The sequence below is a fragment of the Lepisma saccharinum genome, chromosome 3 (assembly GCF_977018435.1).
Source record: "Lepisma saccharinum chromosome 3, izLepSacc3.1, whole genome shotgun sequence".
In the NCBI taxonomy this organism is placed as follows: Eukaryota; Metazoa; Arthropoda; class Insecta; order Zygentoma; family Lepismatidae; genus Lepisma; species Lepisma saccharinum.
Genome location: NC_139231.1, coordinates 73,110,474 through 73,130,048, shown reverse-complemented (window position 1 = coordinate 73,130,048; position 19,575 = coordinate 73,110,474). Strand labels below are relative to the sequence as shown.

At 38.4% G+C, this 19,575-nt stretch overlaps 1 protein-coding gene across 1 annotated transcript in view; it reads left to right on the top strand.

Annotated features, from left to right (window-relative positions):
• LOC145985134 (prolyl hydroxylase EGLN3-like) overlaps positions 1 to 11,176 on the top strand; it is an 80,755-nt gene extending 69,579 nt beyond the window's left edge. Inside the window, exon 5 of the mRNA XM_083118781.1 lies at positions 6,516 to 11,176. Within this exon, the coding sequence (XP_082974907.1) occupies positions 6,516 to 6,544 (29 nt within the window). The 3' untranslated portion in view covers positions 6,545 to 11,176. The remainder of the gene's footprint in view (positions 1 to 6,515) is intronic.
• The last annotated feature ends 8,399 nt before the right edge of the window (positions 11,177 to 19,575 follow it).

The following is a 19,575-nucleotide window of genomic DNA, read 5'->3' as shown; positions in this document are numbered from 1 at the left end:
GTTTCTTATATTGTGCAACTAAAATAATTTGTATCATTTCGAATGCGGTATCTTCCATACATGATCTGTATATTTAACCGTTCAATGTATAATAATGTAAATAAATCTGCTTTTCAACTTAGTAATGTTTCTCATTGTAATTTTATGCTAATACATTTTGTGCAGTGTAGAAGAGAAAATGAAGTTTTTTTGTTTTGTAATCATGTTTTGTAGATTATTTAAATGACATAGCATAAGACACATTAATGTAGCCAGATATATACAGTGAACCCCTATTTTATGTTCCTGGATTTACATTTCCTGCATTATACATCCAATCTTTGTGGTCCCAATAGAGCAAAATGCTATAAAATTTTCCCGATTTTACATTTCCTGCATTTTAAGTTTTTCAGATGATCCCTTGAAAAATATAAAATTGAGGTCCACTGTATATACAGTGTCTCCCAAAATAGTGTTTACACTCTTTGAACGTTAATAACAGAGAAACTATTGAAGATAACGACTGAACTTTTTGTATTTGAAGCTGCAGTGTATACGTTGTGTGTGTGTGTGTGTGAGAGAGAGAGCGCATGTAGGCATTCCGTTATTTTTAGTTTCATCACAGCCTGCCAGGTGCTAGGCATTAGTGTGCCGATTATCCACCCACATCTCCCAATTTAACGTTAGAATTCTATCTGTGGGGAACTGTGAAGAACGATGTGTAAGCCACAAAGCTACGGTCACTGAATGACATTTGACATAGATTGAGACTACCTGTGCTTCCCTTCCCTTGGAAACCATATCTTCTGCTTTTCGATTTGTTGATTTGTTCTATACAGCTTTGCAGACAAAGTATTGCTGCCAATGAACATCTATAACTTTAAGGTATGCGACACAAAAAAAAAGGTAATACTTGCTGTTATTAGTGTTCCTCCTATTAACATTCAAATAGTGTATACACCTCTTTTGGGAGAGACACTAGTTTATAACGCAAATGTAATAGAATGTACAAGGTGCATTCAATATATAACCAGAATTTTGTAATAGCGCCACTCACCGTTGAACAGAGTTGCTACATTCGGTGTTATTTTTCGAAGTAGTCCCCTTCTCTATTGATACACTTCTGCCAACGGGCCACCAGCGAGTTAATGCCCTTGTAAAAAAATAGAAATGGGTCGCTCTTTGAACTTCTTGATCACATGCAAAGTGTTTCCCAGAAAGAGCCAATAATCGCTGGGTGCTAAGTCCGGTGAATAAGGATATGTGCTATAACTTCCATACGTAAATCCTCAATGGTGTGAACAGTCAGAGCAGGAATATGTGGACGGTCGTTGTTGTGTTGCAAGCAAATTACTTTCAAGACAAGTCCAGGACGTTTTAGTCTTATTGCTGGCTTCAAACAATCCCGCAGTAAAGCACTATATGATTCACTGTTCGCTGTCTTACCTTTGGTAAGGTAATCTTCAAGAATGACACCGTTCCTGTCCCCAAAAACGGTCAACATAACTTTTCCAGCAGACTGCTGTGATCTCGCTTTCTTGGGCCTAGGAGAGGATGGATGGTGGTATTCCATGCTGGCTCTCTTACTTTCAAGGCGAAAGAAATTGATCCAAGACTCATCCCCAGTAATGACCAATGAAGTCTTCCCCCTCAGCTCTATAGCGTTCCAGAAGGTGTTGACAGGCATCCAAACGACTGTTTTTTTCAAATCTTGTATCTCATCTTGCGGAGATTTTACTGAATCCCAGCCTGTAGTGGATGATCTTGTGTACTAATCCAACACTAATCTCCATTGCTCTTGCTATCTCGGCTACGGTGATGCGGCGATCTTCACGAATGACTGCTTCAATGGCATTGCATGCCTTCAGTCGTAACCGTGAACGATCGACCAACACGTGGTTTGTCTTCCATACTTGTCACACCGCTTTTGAACTTAATCATCCACTCGTACACTTGGCATTTAACCAAACACTTATCACCGTAAATTATAGTCATTCGTTGATAAATTTCAGCTGGGTTTAAGCCCTCAAAATGCAGAAAACGTATCACTGATCTCATATCTGCTTCTGCACACTGTGATGGTTGCCACGATGCCAATCTACGGGGCTTCTGCAGTTAACGCAGGGATTTTTCAATCACATGCTACGGGGCTTCCGCAGTTAATACAATGGTACTTCTTAGAACAATCGTATGAAGTTTCGTGATTGTGAACCTATTACAGGAGATTTTATTGCAAAATTCTGGTTATATATTGAATGCCCCTTGTATATGTATACCTAGTCTTTCCATAAATACTGTTGCAAACTTTCAGCTTGGACTGTAAATCTGGTAGTCAGGCCCATGAACCATGCTTGTGCTGAAGTTCACTCCTTACCATTGTGTGTTCAGCTGTGAAAGTGCAAGCGTGTATCTTCTTGTGCTTAGCATGGAGTGGGGCGAATATGAAAACAGAGTAGCTGTAATTGCTCTGCATATGGTTGGGAAGTCACTCACTGAGAGTTTCCATCCCCTAAAGATCCCGAAGATCAGCAAAAGGTTTGTTTATCAGACAATCCAGAGATTCACCGAGACTGGTAGCATGTAAGATTACTCAAGAGTTGGTCTACTTCCAACCGTATGAACAGCGGCAGCTGTTAAAGCAGTGGTGAAATCCCATCCGGAAGTAAGTGATAATGGTTCAGGAGATGAACATTTCACAACATCAATGTTCAGGGTACTTACTGAAGACCTTGGAATTGGAGCTTACCGGTGGAGTATTGGAAATTTCCTGATGCCACAAGTGAGGAAGCAAGCAAATGGAACTGAAATCAAGACGGCTCCTGCAGCGGTACGTTGCCAATGGGCATTGCAGGATTCTCTTCACTGATAAGAAATTGTTCACCACTGAATAAAGTTTTAACCACCAAAATGAAAGGGTGTATGCTTCAAACTCTCTAGAAGTTTGTGAGAGAGTTTCCAAAAATCAGAGATGCCACCAGTCCCCCTCAGTCATGGTTTGGTGAGGGGTGAGCTATGAGAGTTCCACCAGGCCTCATTTTTTAGAAAAGGGCTTAAAAGTCGTGCGAAAGTGTATGTGGAAAGTGTCCTGGACCCTCTCGTGACACTGTTGAAACAAACAATGTTTCACAATGAATCCTTGATGTTCAAGAAATATTCTGCCCCAGCTCATAAGGCAAGGATGACATGACGGTGACTGGAGACCAGTGCACTCGATTTCATCTCCACTTTTGATTGGCCATCTGATACCCATGATCTCAGTACGTTGGACTACAAACTGTGCCCAGAGCTAGAGGGGACTGTCTGCAAGAAGAGGCACCCTATAATTGAGAGTGAAAAGCTCTCCTTGATAGCAGCAGGGGTGGACTTTCCCATCAAGACCATCCGTGCTGCAATACATACCTGGCCAGGGAGATTTCGAGCCTGTGTGAGGGCGAAAAGTGAACATTTTGAAAAGTGATTGGTGCTATTTGTGTGTAATATATGTAAGTGTAACAGAACACTTAAAAATCTGAAACCATATTCAATTTATTCACAAAATAGTGTGTAACAGTATTTATGGCCAGACTAGGTATATGTCAATGTAAAAGAAGAAAACAGTAAGATGTAGTAGGGAAAAAAAAACTAAATACCCAATTTTGATAAACATTTTTAAGGACAGATGAACTATACTTAAAAATTACTACATTTAAATATGTCCCAATATCTTCTTTCGACCCCTTCTGAGATGTTGCCATTCATCCTCATGGTCCTCTTTCGTCTCACCTTTCATATGATTGTCATTTCTTGCTCAACTAAGGGTCCTATGGTTTTAATGGTTTGAATTTTTTTTGTCCATTTTTATCCAGTGCTGTAAAGGATGAAGATCTTCAAATGCACCCAAAGTGCACCTCAGAACTGCGTTTTAATTTTTTTGTTATCAGCTCTTGTCAATGGGGTATTGATTGTTGTTGATAAGGAGTTCATCTTTATACTTGGTTATTTAATCTCTCTGACATAATTTAATTCTGTTTTAGCTAAGAAACTTTAGCCTTGTGTTAGGAGAAAGGTGCATATACCCACAATGGTGACTCATCCATTGCAATTTTTCTCTGAAAATATTTTTAAAATATCACAATGCAGGGTAGTTTGCAGAACTTGTAGATTGTATTACCCTACTCTTGCTGCTTCATAATATTAGAATAATACTTTTTAATTTTTCTGTTCTCTAAGTAATAAGTAATATGTAGACATATGGTTTATGTTAATGTTTATGTTATGAAAGTATTGAATTGGGGATAAGAGTTTTAAATTAAGAGGTTAATCACAATATTAAATGCTTATGTCTGTATTGGAGTGGTGGTAGTCCATTTGATAGGCTGCATGACTTCCGTCTGGGTTCGATACCAGGGGTGGGTGATTTAAAGTTGGAATGGTGTTGACGTATCCCCCTATGTACCTTCATGCCATGGGAAACTTTTTTCTTTTTTTATATAGTAATTTTTATTTTTTTGTGTGTTTACTACGTAGAAACCCAGGCTCTTCAAATCATACTAACCAGTGGCGTAACGTTATATACGCCCGTATGCCTGGCATTCCCCGATTTAAAATTGCGTAAATGCTGTAAATATAAAGCAAAACTTGACTAATTTCATATATGTTTGACCTTCATGGCATTATAATAGCTATTTTTCACGATCCGCTTGCATCGCTCCACTAACAACACTCGTTCTAGCATTTTTTCAATGCCTTTCCTGGCCGGACGCCAGGCAGGTTCAGTGAAAAGGAATCTATATTCCTTGCTGTCTATCTGGAGGGAAAGCTTGGACAGTCTTGGACCTCTACAGCACGCGTGCAAATGCTCTCTCGTACGCCAGCATATGGAGCAGAGAGCTACGTGATTCGTTCATGTGACCCTTCCTGCCTTCTGAAGCAGACGACAGCAGTAGAATTTCTACCCATTTCTTCGCGCTCATGCCACTCGTGCTATGTGATGCTACAATACGCAACATTGACTGACGTAACTTTACCAAACTTAAATATAGCACTTCTTAATGGCCACTGCATTGTATAATTTATCGCACGAACACTGATGTGCATTAAAAACTAAAAAATCAACCAAGTTTTTGTCAAATAAGTTGGTGAAGTCCTTGTGGTAGAAGTTCAGCCTGTGGCGGCTCTACCACTTAACCCGCAAAACTATTTTTTTTATTATTATTATTTTTTCGTTATTATCTAACAGCTTAATATTGTGTCAATGGAAATGTTTAGCATTCATTTGAAAACTCTTAACATCGAATGTTCTCTGGATAAAATTATTTTAAAATGTTTATCATCATTCTCAAGATACAATAAACAGTGGTCTGAATTACTAATGGACACTGTTACATCAGTAGAGTGTACGATAGTTGAATCATCTGCCCACCTCCGTGTCAGAGTGTTTTGCACAGCGTGCCAAGACTGCAGAGGCCCCTGATTCAAATCCCGTTGTGAGACGGGTGTTCTTTGTGAGTGTTCCTTCATCAATATCATCACTCATATTCATATTCGCGATTAACCAGAAGTGGTAGAAAAGTGAAGTAAAATAAACCAAATCGATCAGTAGTTGGATCATCCACAACAATGACGTCTACTGTTGTGCAGAGGCGCTTGTGATGCAGGTAGGTTTTATAATGATTTGCGTCATGCCGAAAGGTATAAAACACTAGAGTTCAAAACATTTGTGGCATAGTGAGGCATCTCATTTTCTAGCTAAAACATGCATTGATGATGTTTTATTGAAAACCAAGCTGACTTCAGGCAAATAAACAATACCTGTGGCGACTAATACCATAAGTAAATTGTTAAGCAAGAAAGGGCAGACCCTTCCTTCGGACTTGGCGTTCCCACCAGAAATTCCCATGCTACGCCACTGATACTAACCCTTATATTTGAAAGAAACACCTCATAATTTTGTTTTAGTCTTACGCTACCATTAATGTAAAGGGTTAAGATGGTTTTTACAGGGTTTCCATTGACCTTGAAAAGGTTTTTACAGGGTTTCCATTGACCTTGAAAACCTGGAAAAGTCATGAGAAATTGAGGACTTTTATTATTAGTAGTAGTAGTAATAATAAGTAAAATAAAATGTGTAATCTAAAAATCTTAGAATTATACTTTCCTTTACTTGAAGTTTCAAATGATGTTTGTGTATGGTAACTGCACATATGAAAGTGCAATATCAAAGATAGTAACAAGTATATAATATAAAGTGTACTTTTTGTTGCAATATTTGCTCACATTTTTTCAAAACTAGTAACAGGTTTGTTTCTCAGAAATAATACTTTTTACCAACAGTAATGGGAGTAAAAGGTACTGTGAAATGAAGAAACCAGTACTACCATACCATGAAGTTTGTGTGTGCATGCTGCACCATTAAGTGTTGGTGAGAAATTTAGCTCATGAGGTAGAAACCTGTTTTTGTTTTGAAATATTCATGTCATGTCAAAGAAAGTCGCATAGTAAGAAATTTTAAAATTAGTATTAAAAACTTTTTTCTAAGTTCATATTTTTTTTTCCAGGTGATCAAGAAAATCTGGTCAGAAAGTGATATGATGTGCCAATACATACGCTTACAATATTAATTCTGGGAGGAAGAGGAAAGAAAATTAAGGAAATATGAAGGCATAATGCAATTAACAAGCTGCAAAAGAGTAAATATCTTTTAATCTTGATATACACCAGTGAGTCTTTTTTTTTCCTAATCTGTTGTGCTGTTGTCAACAGAATTGCAGTTGTGATTATCTATGTAAAGTGGTGTATAGTGTACATATATACATATTATATATATAAGACTTTTCATTTTCAGTAGTATAGGTAGATGATTGCTGTATTGTGAATACTGAAATCATTACATAATAATTTATATTAATGTTTCATTTTTAAATCAACTGGTTTATGTAAGCCTGATTTAGAATTTTGACGAAAATTTAGTTTGTTCTTGTCTGTTGCTAAATAATATGAAGATCAAGAAAAGTAGAGAAAACATGCCATGAACTCATATCTTTAAGACTGGAATGTGATTATTAGGGTGTGTGGGATCCTGGAACTTCAGTATTGAAATATGGATGTAATTCCTGTAAAAATGCACACTTCAGAAAATTATTTCAAAATCTGTACTTTTGACAAATCGTAAGCTCTCAACAGTGTGGTAATGAACAAATAAAATTTTCTGTAATACAAGGGTTCGGAAATTTGACCTAGGTTCCAACTGTGCAATTCTGATATCATGATACACCCACGTTTTATACATGAATTGAATTTTGTATATCCCTACAAGCACATACTGGAAAGGTTACTTCTTTTTCTTTTTTTTTCCTATTCACTCTTATATGCTTACTTGAGTAGGTTAGGTAAGTCGTGTTTGGTGCTCTTAGCATTATAATTATGCTCCTTCTTATTTACAGTACAATATAATACATATGTTTTAAGTAGGTTGGAATTTTTGTTTGATTGCATAGTATTTCCATACTTTCCATGATGTAGTGCACAGGTACAGTCAACGGCAAAGATAATGGTAAGCAAATTGTCCACCGCTATTTTCATTACTTTTTTATTCTACATCCTGTGTTGTTTTAAGGAATGAAACTATGTTGGTTCGAAGCAGGCATTGTTCTCTGCTTTTTGAAGTCTTTATTTCAATTCATTATCATCACATTGTGTAATTCAGACCGAATGAAAATGGTGATGGACAATTTGCCTACTGTTTCTTTCGCTGTTGGGTGTACAACACAGTTTTTCCATGGAAGAAGATAGCAGTGACTACAAGCAGAGTCAATTACACGACATAATTCACAACAAATCTCATTTCTGTCATTAGTTTGTACGAACTTCATTCAAACTTACTTCCATGCTTAATATCATTATTCTAAATGCATTCCTCATCCTTCCGTAAAACTTTCAAACATCATTGCACAATTGGAACCGTAACCAGAACTTAGCCTTTTTCATATCAGATATTCTAAAAAACGATTTGCAGTACCAAACTTGAGAACTCCGGAAGAGTTGGAAAATTATCAAACATTTCTCATGTGGGAATTTCCAAATTATCCGACATTTTCTCTCCTGTTCTGATCCAATTCTGACAAAAGGAAAGGTCCTCCACACCCCTAGTAATTATTTTGAAGACTTCAAACTGATTGCTCATTGAATTGTAACAATTGTTCCTCTTTGATATAGCATAATGTATGGGATATTTCCGTTTCGCTGACTTGTACATGCAATTTGCAAAGTTACCTACCACCTGGTTCCATTAGCATAGTCAATGTTTTATTGGAGGCAGTTGCCTGACTTGCACTAATACAGTAAATATTGCTGGCAGAATTGAATATGTAAAATGCAGTTTATATGTTTACCATATGAGTGACTCGGGAGTAAAACTTGTTAATCCACACTCCGTTCAAAATTGAGTTAACATAGGATTCAGTTGCTGTACAATAGTGAATAAAGTTTCTTCAATAGCCAGTAATGATCACATATGCATTGGAACATCTGGGAAACCCATAAGCTACAATGTAATGGACGAACTGTAACCTGTATTTTTCTGTTTCATACTTTTGTAGGTTATAAAGCTTTACTCCCAAGCCGCTCGTACATACACACATCATTCTCATTGGTTGCATTGTGTGTATGACATGAGGAGGACTGTGGTACCGAAGTTGACAAATGTAAATGGACAGGTCCTAATTTAGCCAATTGTGTTCAGGAACTTGACAGACTTTCACCTTTGTCTAGAGAAAAGGTACATGAACTTTAGCCCAGCATTCACAAATTAACAAAAAAGTGTGTTCAAGACAAACCTTTTAAACGATTTTTCATCCTTTTGACATATCTCCTATTTCTTCTTCCTTTTTTGTGCTTTACTCTTTGTGTTCACAGCTGAATGATGCCATCGTAGCAACCATGATTTCACATATTTTGAAGGATCAAAGTATGTTAGGAGTGGTCCAGCAATCCTAATGTTTGTGTTCACTAACAGAGCAGCCCTTTCTGGTGTCAGAATCAAGTTCATCTCGTAAATGCACTATTCTTTTCAGCGTGAGATTTTTAGGCATCTTTTCAGATGTTTTCAAATGCTCTGTGAATGCTCAAATCCTTCTGGCAGGAAAGTTTAACAATTTATTCTGTAGAAAATGTTCTTACTGAACACCAAGCACAAAATATCCAATTGACAGTAACCAGACACAGATAAAGGCAGTGTGTTAACACATATAGGTCCAAGACCAAGGGGGATTATTGGGCTCAAGCTCCCCTGAATCCCCTCATTTTTGTCATCACTTGTTGATTACAAAACTCCTATTTTGTAAGGCAATGCAGTTATAAAAATGATAAGAATCTCTTATCGTAGATACACTCTGTCCCGGTAATCTCTGGAGCAAACGAACTAATGAAAACAAGTCTCTGTGCAAGTAGTGACTTGAGAGGGCTCAACCAATGAACTCGTGAGAGTGGAAGTGAGTGCAGCTACTACCAGTCGTTTGTAGCAGCCCACACTGCTTTGCTCTGCCAACTCGCTTTCCCACCTCCTCTTCCGCTGTGTGACCTTGTTCCACAGATTCCAGAGGCACATATAAACCACCCTCACCACCACCACTCTTGCTTGCTAACAGATCAATTAAATGTGGGGAGAAAATTCACATTTTACATGTTACACTTAATTTTGATTATTAATTACAAAATTTATATAATATACAACCTAAGTATTCACTTACATTATAATATTCCTGATTTGATAATAGTTTTTTTTTTCTTCTTAAATTTGTTTCTGAATCTTGTTGTGTACTTTTTTTTGTTTTATATCATCTGGTAGATGGTTGAATATTTTAATTGCCATTTATTCTGCTGTTTCTTGAACTATTGTCGGTCTGGTGAAGTATGATTTTAGAAGTTGTTAATTTAGGTGTTATATGTATGTGTGTTCTAATTCACTACCATGAGTATAAATGAGTACTTGAGGAAATAATGCCTGAGCTTGAATTTGTATCCAAAAACTGGCTTCTCAGCAGCAATCAATTAGGGTTCCTTACACTGTCAAGCATTGAAGTGTCACACAACTTTTTCACAGTTGCGCCCAGTAAAATAAAGTTCTGCATTGCAGAACTTTTGCGGTGCAAAAATAAAGGAATATTTTAACTGAATTCAGATTTTAGTAATATTAATCCTTGTCTGGTCCTAAAGAACCCAGAAGTATAGGCTATATATGCTGTTGTTGGTACGTAAATATCAAAGTCTAGTTTCTGACCCTATGTCGAGGCCTGTATTATTACATTTGCAGAATGAACCTCATAGTCAGCCGTTAGTCAACCTTCAATGAGAAAGATATAGTTTTTATAACTAATTGACCGAACAATGGAATGAAAAGTTAAAACATTTAGCTGACCACAGTTCATTGACCTGAAAAAATCTGTATGCGTGGTACAAAATTATCAGAATAAGTATGTTATGATATTTTGCAGTTTCATACTGAAATCTAGTGAGGTGACAAACAATGTGCATGGGATAATGATATTGCATGCATAACTATTCATGATTTTGTAATAGTCTTTTCTGTACTGTATGTGCCTTTTGTGTGGCTCAATATTATGCTTCTTAACAACTTCATTGAGACAAGAACTTCCTACAGGAGCAACTGATCAGACAGTGTAACATGCAACCACACAAAAGGAACATACTAATTTTTAACAATTATAAATAGTGTGGTAGACATTTTGTAAAAACGAGGATGTATGATGTATGTATGATTGCTGTGTAAAAAATTTTTCTGTTTAAATTTTGAAATTGTATTTTACAAAAATTAGAATGTTTGCGTTCAAATTGCAATAAATGGTTTATTTATGTGAAAACAGTTATGTCAGGATCATGATGAAAGCTTGTTTTAGAGTTCAGAAACTTGGTTCACACATACTACACTTGACCTGAGTCCAGACTAGTGATAACCTTGAAATAAAATATTTAGTTGTGCTTTGTTACATTTTTAAGTCAGTGTATTGTTTGTCAAAGAGGACATTACATCATTGTCATTAATTTATTACATATGAATGAATAATATATATATATGGGGAGGTATCAGTGCTTAAATATAGTGTATTTTGAGTTACAGGGAATTAAGTATAAATTTTTAAATACATAATGTTTGTACCAATAAAATAAAAGGCCCGTTTCCCCCCTTGCCCCCCAAATATAGAAGGGGTAAGTACTCAATATATATATATATATATATATATATATATATATATATATATATATATATATATATATATATTACAGGTATTGGACAAAATAATGGAAACACCTGTGGAAGTCGGAACATTATGTATTAATACGGTGTTGGGCCACCTTTAGCATGCAATACAACTTGGAATCGAGACGGTATAGACCGATACAAGTCCTGAGTGGTGGTGAGTGGAATTTGAAGCCATTCTTCATGCAGCACAGCCTCCAGCTCATGTAGAGACGAAGGAGGTGGAAATCGATGCCGAACCCTGGATTCCAAAACAGCCCACAGAGGCTCGATGATATTCAGGTCTGGGTGGGCCAGCATTCTCTGGAAACCACTGTTGAACAGTGCCAGCAGTATGAATGGGGGCATTATCATCCTGGAAAATGGCATTCTGATTTGGAAATAAGGTTTGCACCATTAGGTGGATCTGGTTACCCAAGAGTTCTCTATACACTGCTTATGAGACCCGACTGTGTAATGTGACAAGGGGGCTGCCGAATACCATGATATAATGCCCCAGACCATAATAAAGCCGCCACCATGTTTGACAGTCGGGCGGTGACAGTCCACATCGTATGCTGCCGAGGGTGTTCGCCATACAAACATGCATCCAGTAGTGGGGAAGAGGGTAAAGGTTGACTAGTCTAACCAAATGACATGTTTCGAGGCCTCCAACGTCCAAGTTTTGTGGTCATTTCATCATGCACGCCACCTTTGAGCACTCTCTCAGTTATTAGGGACTTGGCAATAGCAACACGCCCATGGATACCCATTTGATGCAGTTCCTGCATCACTGTTTTGCATGACACGGGGTGTTTAGCTGATGATTAAGTTCTGTAGTCACTTTGGAGGCCATTGTTTTCTTCTGCAACGTCACAATACGCTTCAAGGCCCGGCGGTCCCTTTCCTGCAGCTTCGTCTTTCAACCACTATTGTGCTTAGCAGACCCTGTTTCACCGTGTATGTGGTCATGACTTTCGAGACCGTGCCTCGTGATACACCGCATAACTTCACTGTTTTGCTCACAGATGCTCCAGTGAAACAGGCACCAATAATTCGACCTCTTTCAAACTCCGTCAGGTTGGCTATACTGGTCACTCACTACACCTGAACAACATGCACTACCACACTGCCTCACTCTACTGTCAGTGCACAGTCTATACTACCTGCAACAAACAAGAGAATGTTCATTTCCGCCGTGCTCAGTAGTACCAGGCACATTGAAAATATGTTCCACTTCTGACTCGTGTTTCCATTATTTTGTCCAATACCTGTGTATGTATGTATGCATGTATGTATGTGTGTGTGTGTGTGTGTGTGTGTGTGTGTGTATATATATATATATATATATATATATATATATATATATATATATATATATATATATGTATGTATATGTGTATGTATGTATATGTGTATTTTATGTATGTATGTGTGCGCGTTTTTGTGGTATATGTTACTTCCAGAATTGGTCTTGATATCTTAAACATGTCACCAGAATATCGACGCTTTTGTTTCTAAACATTTATTCTTAACACAAAGAACACAGAATTAGAATAAAATATATTGCCAAGTGTTTCAATCTAACACAGTGATTCTCAGCTATGGAGAAGTCCCATCACCTAGAATGGCAATTGAGCCTTCTGGCATGTGGTTGGAGAACGAACACCTGTCCCTGAACCAATTCTGCTTAATTCTGCTTTTGTAGGCTCTGAGCACGAGCATCTTTTTCGTGATAAGGTGTCTTTTTCGCTTCTTTATCCCATGTGTTCACAAGAAACTTTGTGCTAACAGCCTGTAATCACAGCACACACAGTCGGGGTTAACAGACACACACACTCCCCAAATCCAGAATAAGTGTATTATTTTGGCATATTCTGCACTATACCCTTCCAAGAATATGAAGGTAACAGTAAATCTGGGAACCACTGGTTCAGTTAAGTGCGTTGATAATTTTGTTGGTCAGAAACATGATTGATGGAAACCTGCAAATATTACAAAGGTGTTGATTCATCCTATCTCCAATAAACATTACTAAAGCAATGTGATGGTGATCCAAAAATGTTTGTTACACTAGGTAGAGAAGTAAAAACCATGTCTTGTAGTTGCTTTGTTTTGTTCTTTACACCAGCTTTTTTTTAATGTGTTTTTCATTCTTTGTTCTGGTTTTTTAAATAAACTGTAACATTTTTTTCTTTAGTTTTCTTGAATATTAATGACAAGTTTTTATTTAATGTTATAAATGATACTGTTATGATGTAATACATTACCATTGTAGGATAAAAGTACTCCTTGATTATTGTATCTCTTGTAAATTTGTAATAATTAAGATGTATAAACCAATTCTCAACATGTTTTCTGTAGTTTCACTTGTCTTAACTTGAAGATAATTGTTTTAAATCCAGTAGAAAAAAAAAACTTCCCATGTCCAGAGCACAATTACACTATAAAAGTATCCTAGCACCTACCCGAAACCATAGCCACACTTTCTATTTGACACACTTCTCAGTAAAGGATATTAAAATGGGGTGGATCCACCCTTTGCCTTGATTACAGCCCAGGGGAACTGGCCACCAGCCATTTGAATGTTTCTGGAGGAATTGCAGCACATTGTTCCTGAAGAGCTGTAACCAGAGCAGGTATTGATGTGGGACATTAGGGTCTAGAACAAAGTCGACATTGTAATTCATCCCAAAATTGTTCTATATGGTTCAGATCTGGACTCTGGAAAGGCCAGTACATTCAGGAATTTGATTGTTCACATACCATTCATGCACTGTCCCTGCTTTATGACAGCATTAATGCTGGTATAGACTTTGGTCATTGCAGAACTGGACTTCTACCATAGGAAGTACACATCTGTTCAAAATGTCCTTGTATCCTGCTGCAATGACAGCACTGCGGTTTCACAAGAGGGGCCAAGTCCATTCCAAGAACACGCCCACCATAATACGAGGCATATTTTTAAGTAAGCTCCATTTTGATATTACATAAGCACAAGGACACATGTTGTAATAATTTTATTTTTACATGAAAGTGTGGGCCTACATCTACTTTCCGACATAATTGCCACCTACATTAAGGCACTTATCATATTGTACGACCAGCTTCTGAATGCAATCTTCATAGAAATCAGCCGCCTGATGTGATAACCACTGCTGCACGGCCATTTTCACATCGTCAAGTGCTGACCGGCAAGATGCTTCTATAAGTGCAGGAACAAGTGATAGTCACTGGGTGCTAGGTCAGGACTATACGGAGGATGATCAATTTGTTCCCAATCAAATGACACGATGTGATCTTGGGTTCGATGCGCCGCGTGTGGACGAGCATTGTCGTGAAGCAATATGATCCCTTTACTGAGCATGCCACACATTTTGTTTTGGAATAATAAGTATTCTTAAGAAATATTTTTTAAAAAATATTTAAAAAATACTAAACTCATTTTACTTACAATTAGTGAGTATGTACAATTTCCAAACAACGTTTCAGGAATCGACTGTTCCCTTCATCAGGTTCCTTCTTGACTAGCAAGATCGCTTCATAGCCACGTCAAATCGAATTAAAAACAAAGAAAAAGGATATATGAAAAGCTATGGTAGAAAAGGAATCCTAAAAACTTGCCCATTCCTGTTAAAACTTCCATCCCCACTACCATCCTTTGGTAAAACCACAAGTTAAAAAGTCAATCTTAAAAGAACATTTCGACTTGAAAAGTTAAGATGCATGCCAATTCACTTTTGCCCGTGAGGGATCCGGATTGCCTTCTCGCAGAATGCAGAAAGTTATCAGATTCCACTCCCCGCCCACATATTTCACGTCACGTTGTACTGAAAGTCGCGGGTCTCCTGAGCCTCGTGAACTATGTCCGGGGTAACCTGAAAACCTATTTTTTTGTACTCGTGCTTTTCCCATCTTTTGAACATCCTAATCCAAATCTCATCAATATTTTCATCATCCCTATTTAATTTATTGGTCCTATCTTTGCAAATGTAGGCAGCCTCGTATATATTCCTGCTAATTCGTTTGTTTTCCTTCATCTTCTTAATACTATGTCCCTCCTGAATAATATGTTCTGACAGCCCTGTTCTAGGAACTCCCTCCCTTATATCTTGATCATGCTCACCCTGTCTTGCATTTATACTTCTACCTGTTTGACCAATATATTCCTTATTGCATACTCATCTGATACTATATACACCTTTTCCTCCCCCCCTTTTTCCCTAGCCTTTCCACCACTTTTGTACTCTGTGAAATGTTTTTCAATTGTTATCGCAGCCTTCATCCCACATTTAATTCCATAGTCCCTTGCCACTTTTTCAACTCTCTCTGAGACCCCTAGACCCCTTTGAAATATGGGATTCCTGTATATCTAAACTTCACTCCCCCCTCCTTCACTTCACCTTCTTCCGTATCTCTGTCCTTATTCTTACCTCCACTCTCTCTTTCGCAAATTTTATGTGCCCTACTTAGGTTCCTCCTCAAATCGGACTCCTTGTATCCATTCTTTTTACCCACCCCCCACCTTACATACTCTCATGCAATAACGACAATTACCCCTTTTTCCATTAACCACCTTTGCAGGCAGTCCGCAACATTGTCCCTAGAGACACACTGATACAAGTTGATGACATTGAAGCTCATAATCTTATCCATAATTGTGATTTCAAGTTTCTATTTCATTTTTTACTTCCCAAGAATTCGTAACACTAAATTTGGTGTTTTCCCCAACCTCCTTAATTTTAGAAACAAGCATCTTGGCTAATTTGTACCCTGGGTGCATATACATAGGGATTATTGGTCTTAAAGGGGTCCCCTCTTTTAGAGTCTTTGGGATCCCAAACGTTATTGGCATATTCCCTTTCTTAGAGCCCTCAATTAATTTCTTTTTCTCTACTCCTCTTTTTTACCTCCCTTTTGATTTTGTTAATCGGATTCTGACCCACCACCTCAAAATCATGACTACAAAAAAATCCTCCAACTTTCTTTTGTACTTGTCCTTATCCATGATAACCATTTTGTTCTCTTTATCTGAACGTATCAAAAGGATGTTGTTGTCCTTGACCCATTTCTTAACATTATTCAGCTTTCTTTTATAGTTCTTATGCCTCTTGCCCCCTTCTTTTCTCCCCATTTCATTTCTGTTCTCCTTAGCATTTTCTTTTCTAATCTGTTCCTCAATAATGCCGTGAATTTTTTTGTTTCACTTCACTCTTTTCATCCTTATCATCTAACATTGCCCCTATTCCTTCAGCTGCTATTATAAATTCCTCTTTTACTTTTCATCCCCTATGGCAAACTTTTGCCCCTTTCCCATGATCTCTTAAACCCCTAGTAAGTTCTTTCTTAGTTAAATTTAACACAAAATCCTCCCTTCCCCCTTCTTAACCCTCTCGTTCTCACATGATCCTATATTTCTCTTCCTCTTCCCTCCTATCCTAGCTAATTTACTTTGAATCTTGATCCTATGGTTATTTTTGGCTGCTTCAACAAACTTATGGTGTCTTTGATCCTGTTCCATGTCACCCCATCTGCGCTAAACTCCAAATGCAGCTGCAGACATTCCTTATTAAGCCTATTCATCACCCCATATGCTTCTCTAATACATTTCACTAGCATTCCCATCTGATTTTTTTTCCCCTTAAATGCTCAGGGGTTGGTATCCCCACTTTAGAAAATTCAGAACCACCCCCAACCTTATGCATTCCTTAAGATACCAAATCCTATTTATGGTTGCATTTATTTACTATTTTGTTTTGGATTGCACGATGCAGTTTATTCAAGGTCTCACAATATGTCACAGCATTTACTGTGTCACCCCGAGGCAAAAAATCCACAAGCAACACCCCCCCCCCCTCACCTATCCCAAAACACTGTGCACATGATTTTTCGGGCTGAAATTGTTTGCTTGACCTTCACTTTCTTAGGTAATGTTGAATGCCTCCATTCCATGCACTCTTATTTGATTCTGTTTAGTTTTGTGTAACTCGGACAGCATTTTTGGTACCCACCGTGTTCACAACTTCCGGTAATTTAAACGTACTGTCACAATTTCATACAGAACACTGCATGACACTTCCGGAAACTCCGTAGATAAAGATGAAATTGTAAAGAGTCTGTTTTCGTGCACTTTTTCATCAATTTGCTGCACCAGGCCATCGTTAATGATGGACGGTTGTCCACTTCATCCCTCATCGTGCATGTTTGTACGGCCATCTTTAAATGGCCTCACCCATCTTCTTAACATGCTATCGCTCATAGCGTTGTCTCCATACACTTCTGCAATCTGCCGATAGATTTCGACCGCTTTCACGTCTTTTGCACATAGAAAATGAATGACAACAAGTAGTTCACACTCCGCGGGACTTCCAATCGCCTGAGGCATTGTAACCACACCTGAACAACTGTCTACTTGGGCGAGCGGTTGCGTACTGCCATCTGTGGCAAGCCCATAGATACAGGTCCTCAGCACACATGTGCAAAAAGGCGAGTGCAGCGCTACAATGGCCTAATTGCAAAACTGAACTTACTTTAAAAATATGTCTTGTATAATCTCCTCCAAATTTGACTGTAGGCACTACACATGAAGGTAGATATCATTCTCCAGGAATATGCCTCATTCAAACCATACCATTGAGAACCATGTGGTGTAGTGTGATTCATCACTCCAAATCACACATTTCCAGAGCTTCATACAGAGCATGCATCGCTCTTTACACAACACAAAACTGGAAGCGGCCATCAAACACACTGCTATTAATATACCTAAATTCTTAGCCATAGAGACTCTAAATATTCACTGTAATGTGGCCGAGGGTATGATCACCAAATCAAATGGCATGGGCACTCACAAACAAACTGACAGTGCTACGTTTAGTCACCGCCCCATTTTTTATGGTTGTGGCCGAGTTCAAAAATCTCTGTGTGTCTGACGTACCCCTCAAGGTCCCTTTAGCGTTACCTGGTGTCACAGTCACTGACTGTTGTTTATAAAATGTTCTTGGAAGAACTCTTGTGCTTGCTTTCCTTCGCTCAACATAAACATTATAGTAGGTGAGGACACAAACGCTAAAGGAAAGAAGGAGTAATTAATTGTTTTGGGTCTAGAAGTCTGAATGTACCTATGAAATTCTTTACAAATCCCAGAATCTCCACAAACTTGTAAAATGTCAAGTTGTGCATCAATCTACGAGTTTTGATCCGACCGACAGCTGCATACTGAGACAATACAGGTCATCTGCATCTGACACGAAACCCGAGCGTCCAATCACTTAACCGAGTGAACCAGGACGGACGCTCGTAAATCCGAAGCCGGAGACTTTAATAAAACTTTATTGCGTGTTACAAAGAAGGATGTTGCGCCGCACATGAAGAAACCGAAAAGAATGACGCTTTGGGGACAATGGCGGTTGTTGTTGTAACGAATGAGCGCCTGTTGGGCTGGCAAATGAGGAGAGGAGTCGAGGCTTCAATTCGAGAGGCAAAGGAACATTTAGCAAAGACAATGGACGGAAGGCGGTCGTTTGTGTAAGCCTATTTTCGGTTGTCAGCTTTATACAAAGGATAAACAGTCTATTCCTAATTTACCTAGATACATAGGAACTCCAACGTTTACATTTTTGAAACTAGTTACTAAGGTATCTCCTAAAACAGTAATTCTTAAATTTTTACAACGCTGTTGGACGATGGTGGGGGGGGGGGGGGGAAGGAGTAAAGGGAAACTGATTTAGTCACTTCTCTCACCCGAGGGTGGAGCGTGCCAAGTTCACTTCTCTCGTCCGGAGACGGAGCGTGACATTTCAGGCTTCCTACTTAATACATTGAAAGGGGCACAACATGCAGTATTTTGCATTGATTTAGTAGCGAAACTATACACGTTTGCCTGTTTAATTATGTCATGTTTTTTTCGGACTCTGACTGCAGAACGGCATGGGTTCGAGTCTGCCTGGGTTCAGTCTCTGGGTTTTCGGCCTGTGTATGGGACCAGTGGCAACCCACCATCGTGAGGAAATTGGGGAGCTACGAGCGATCAATGTAACCCGGTCTGGGTCTCTGTTCTTTGTGAGTGTCCTTGACATCCTCATGATCACAATCAGCCAAAAGTGGCAGAAAAGTGTCGCTGAATATCAGATCAAATCAAGCATTGGATTGAGCCTTATGAGAAGAAAGAAATCTCTCTCTCTCTTTCTCTCTCTCTCTCTCTCTCTCTTCGGGAGAGAGAGAGGGAGGAGAGAGAGAGAGAGAGAAGAGAAAGAAAGAGAGAGAGAGAGAAACAAAGAAGAGAAAAGAGAGGAAAACATCTCTCTCTCTCTCTCTCTCTCTCTCTCTCTCTCCTCTTCTCTTCTCCTTTCTCTTTCTCCTCT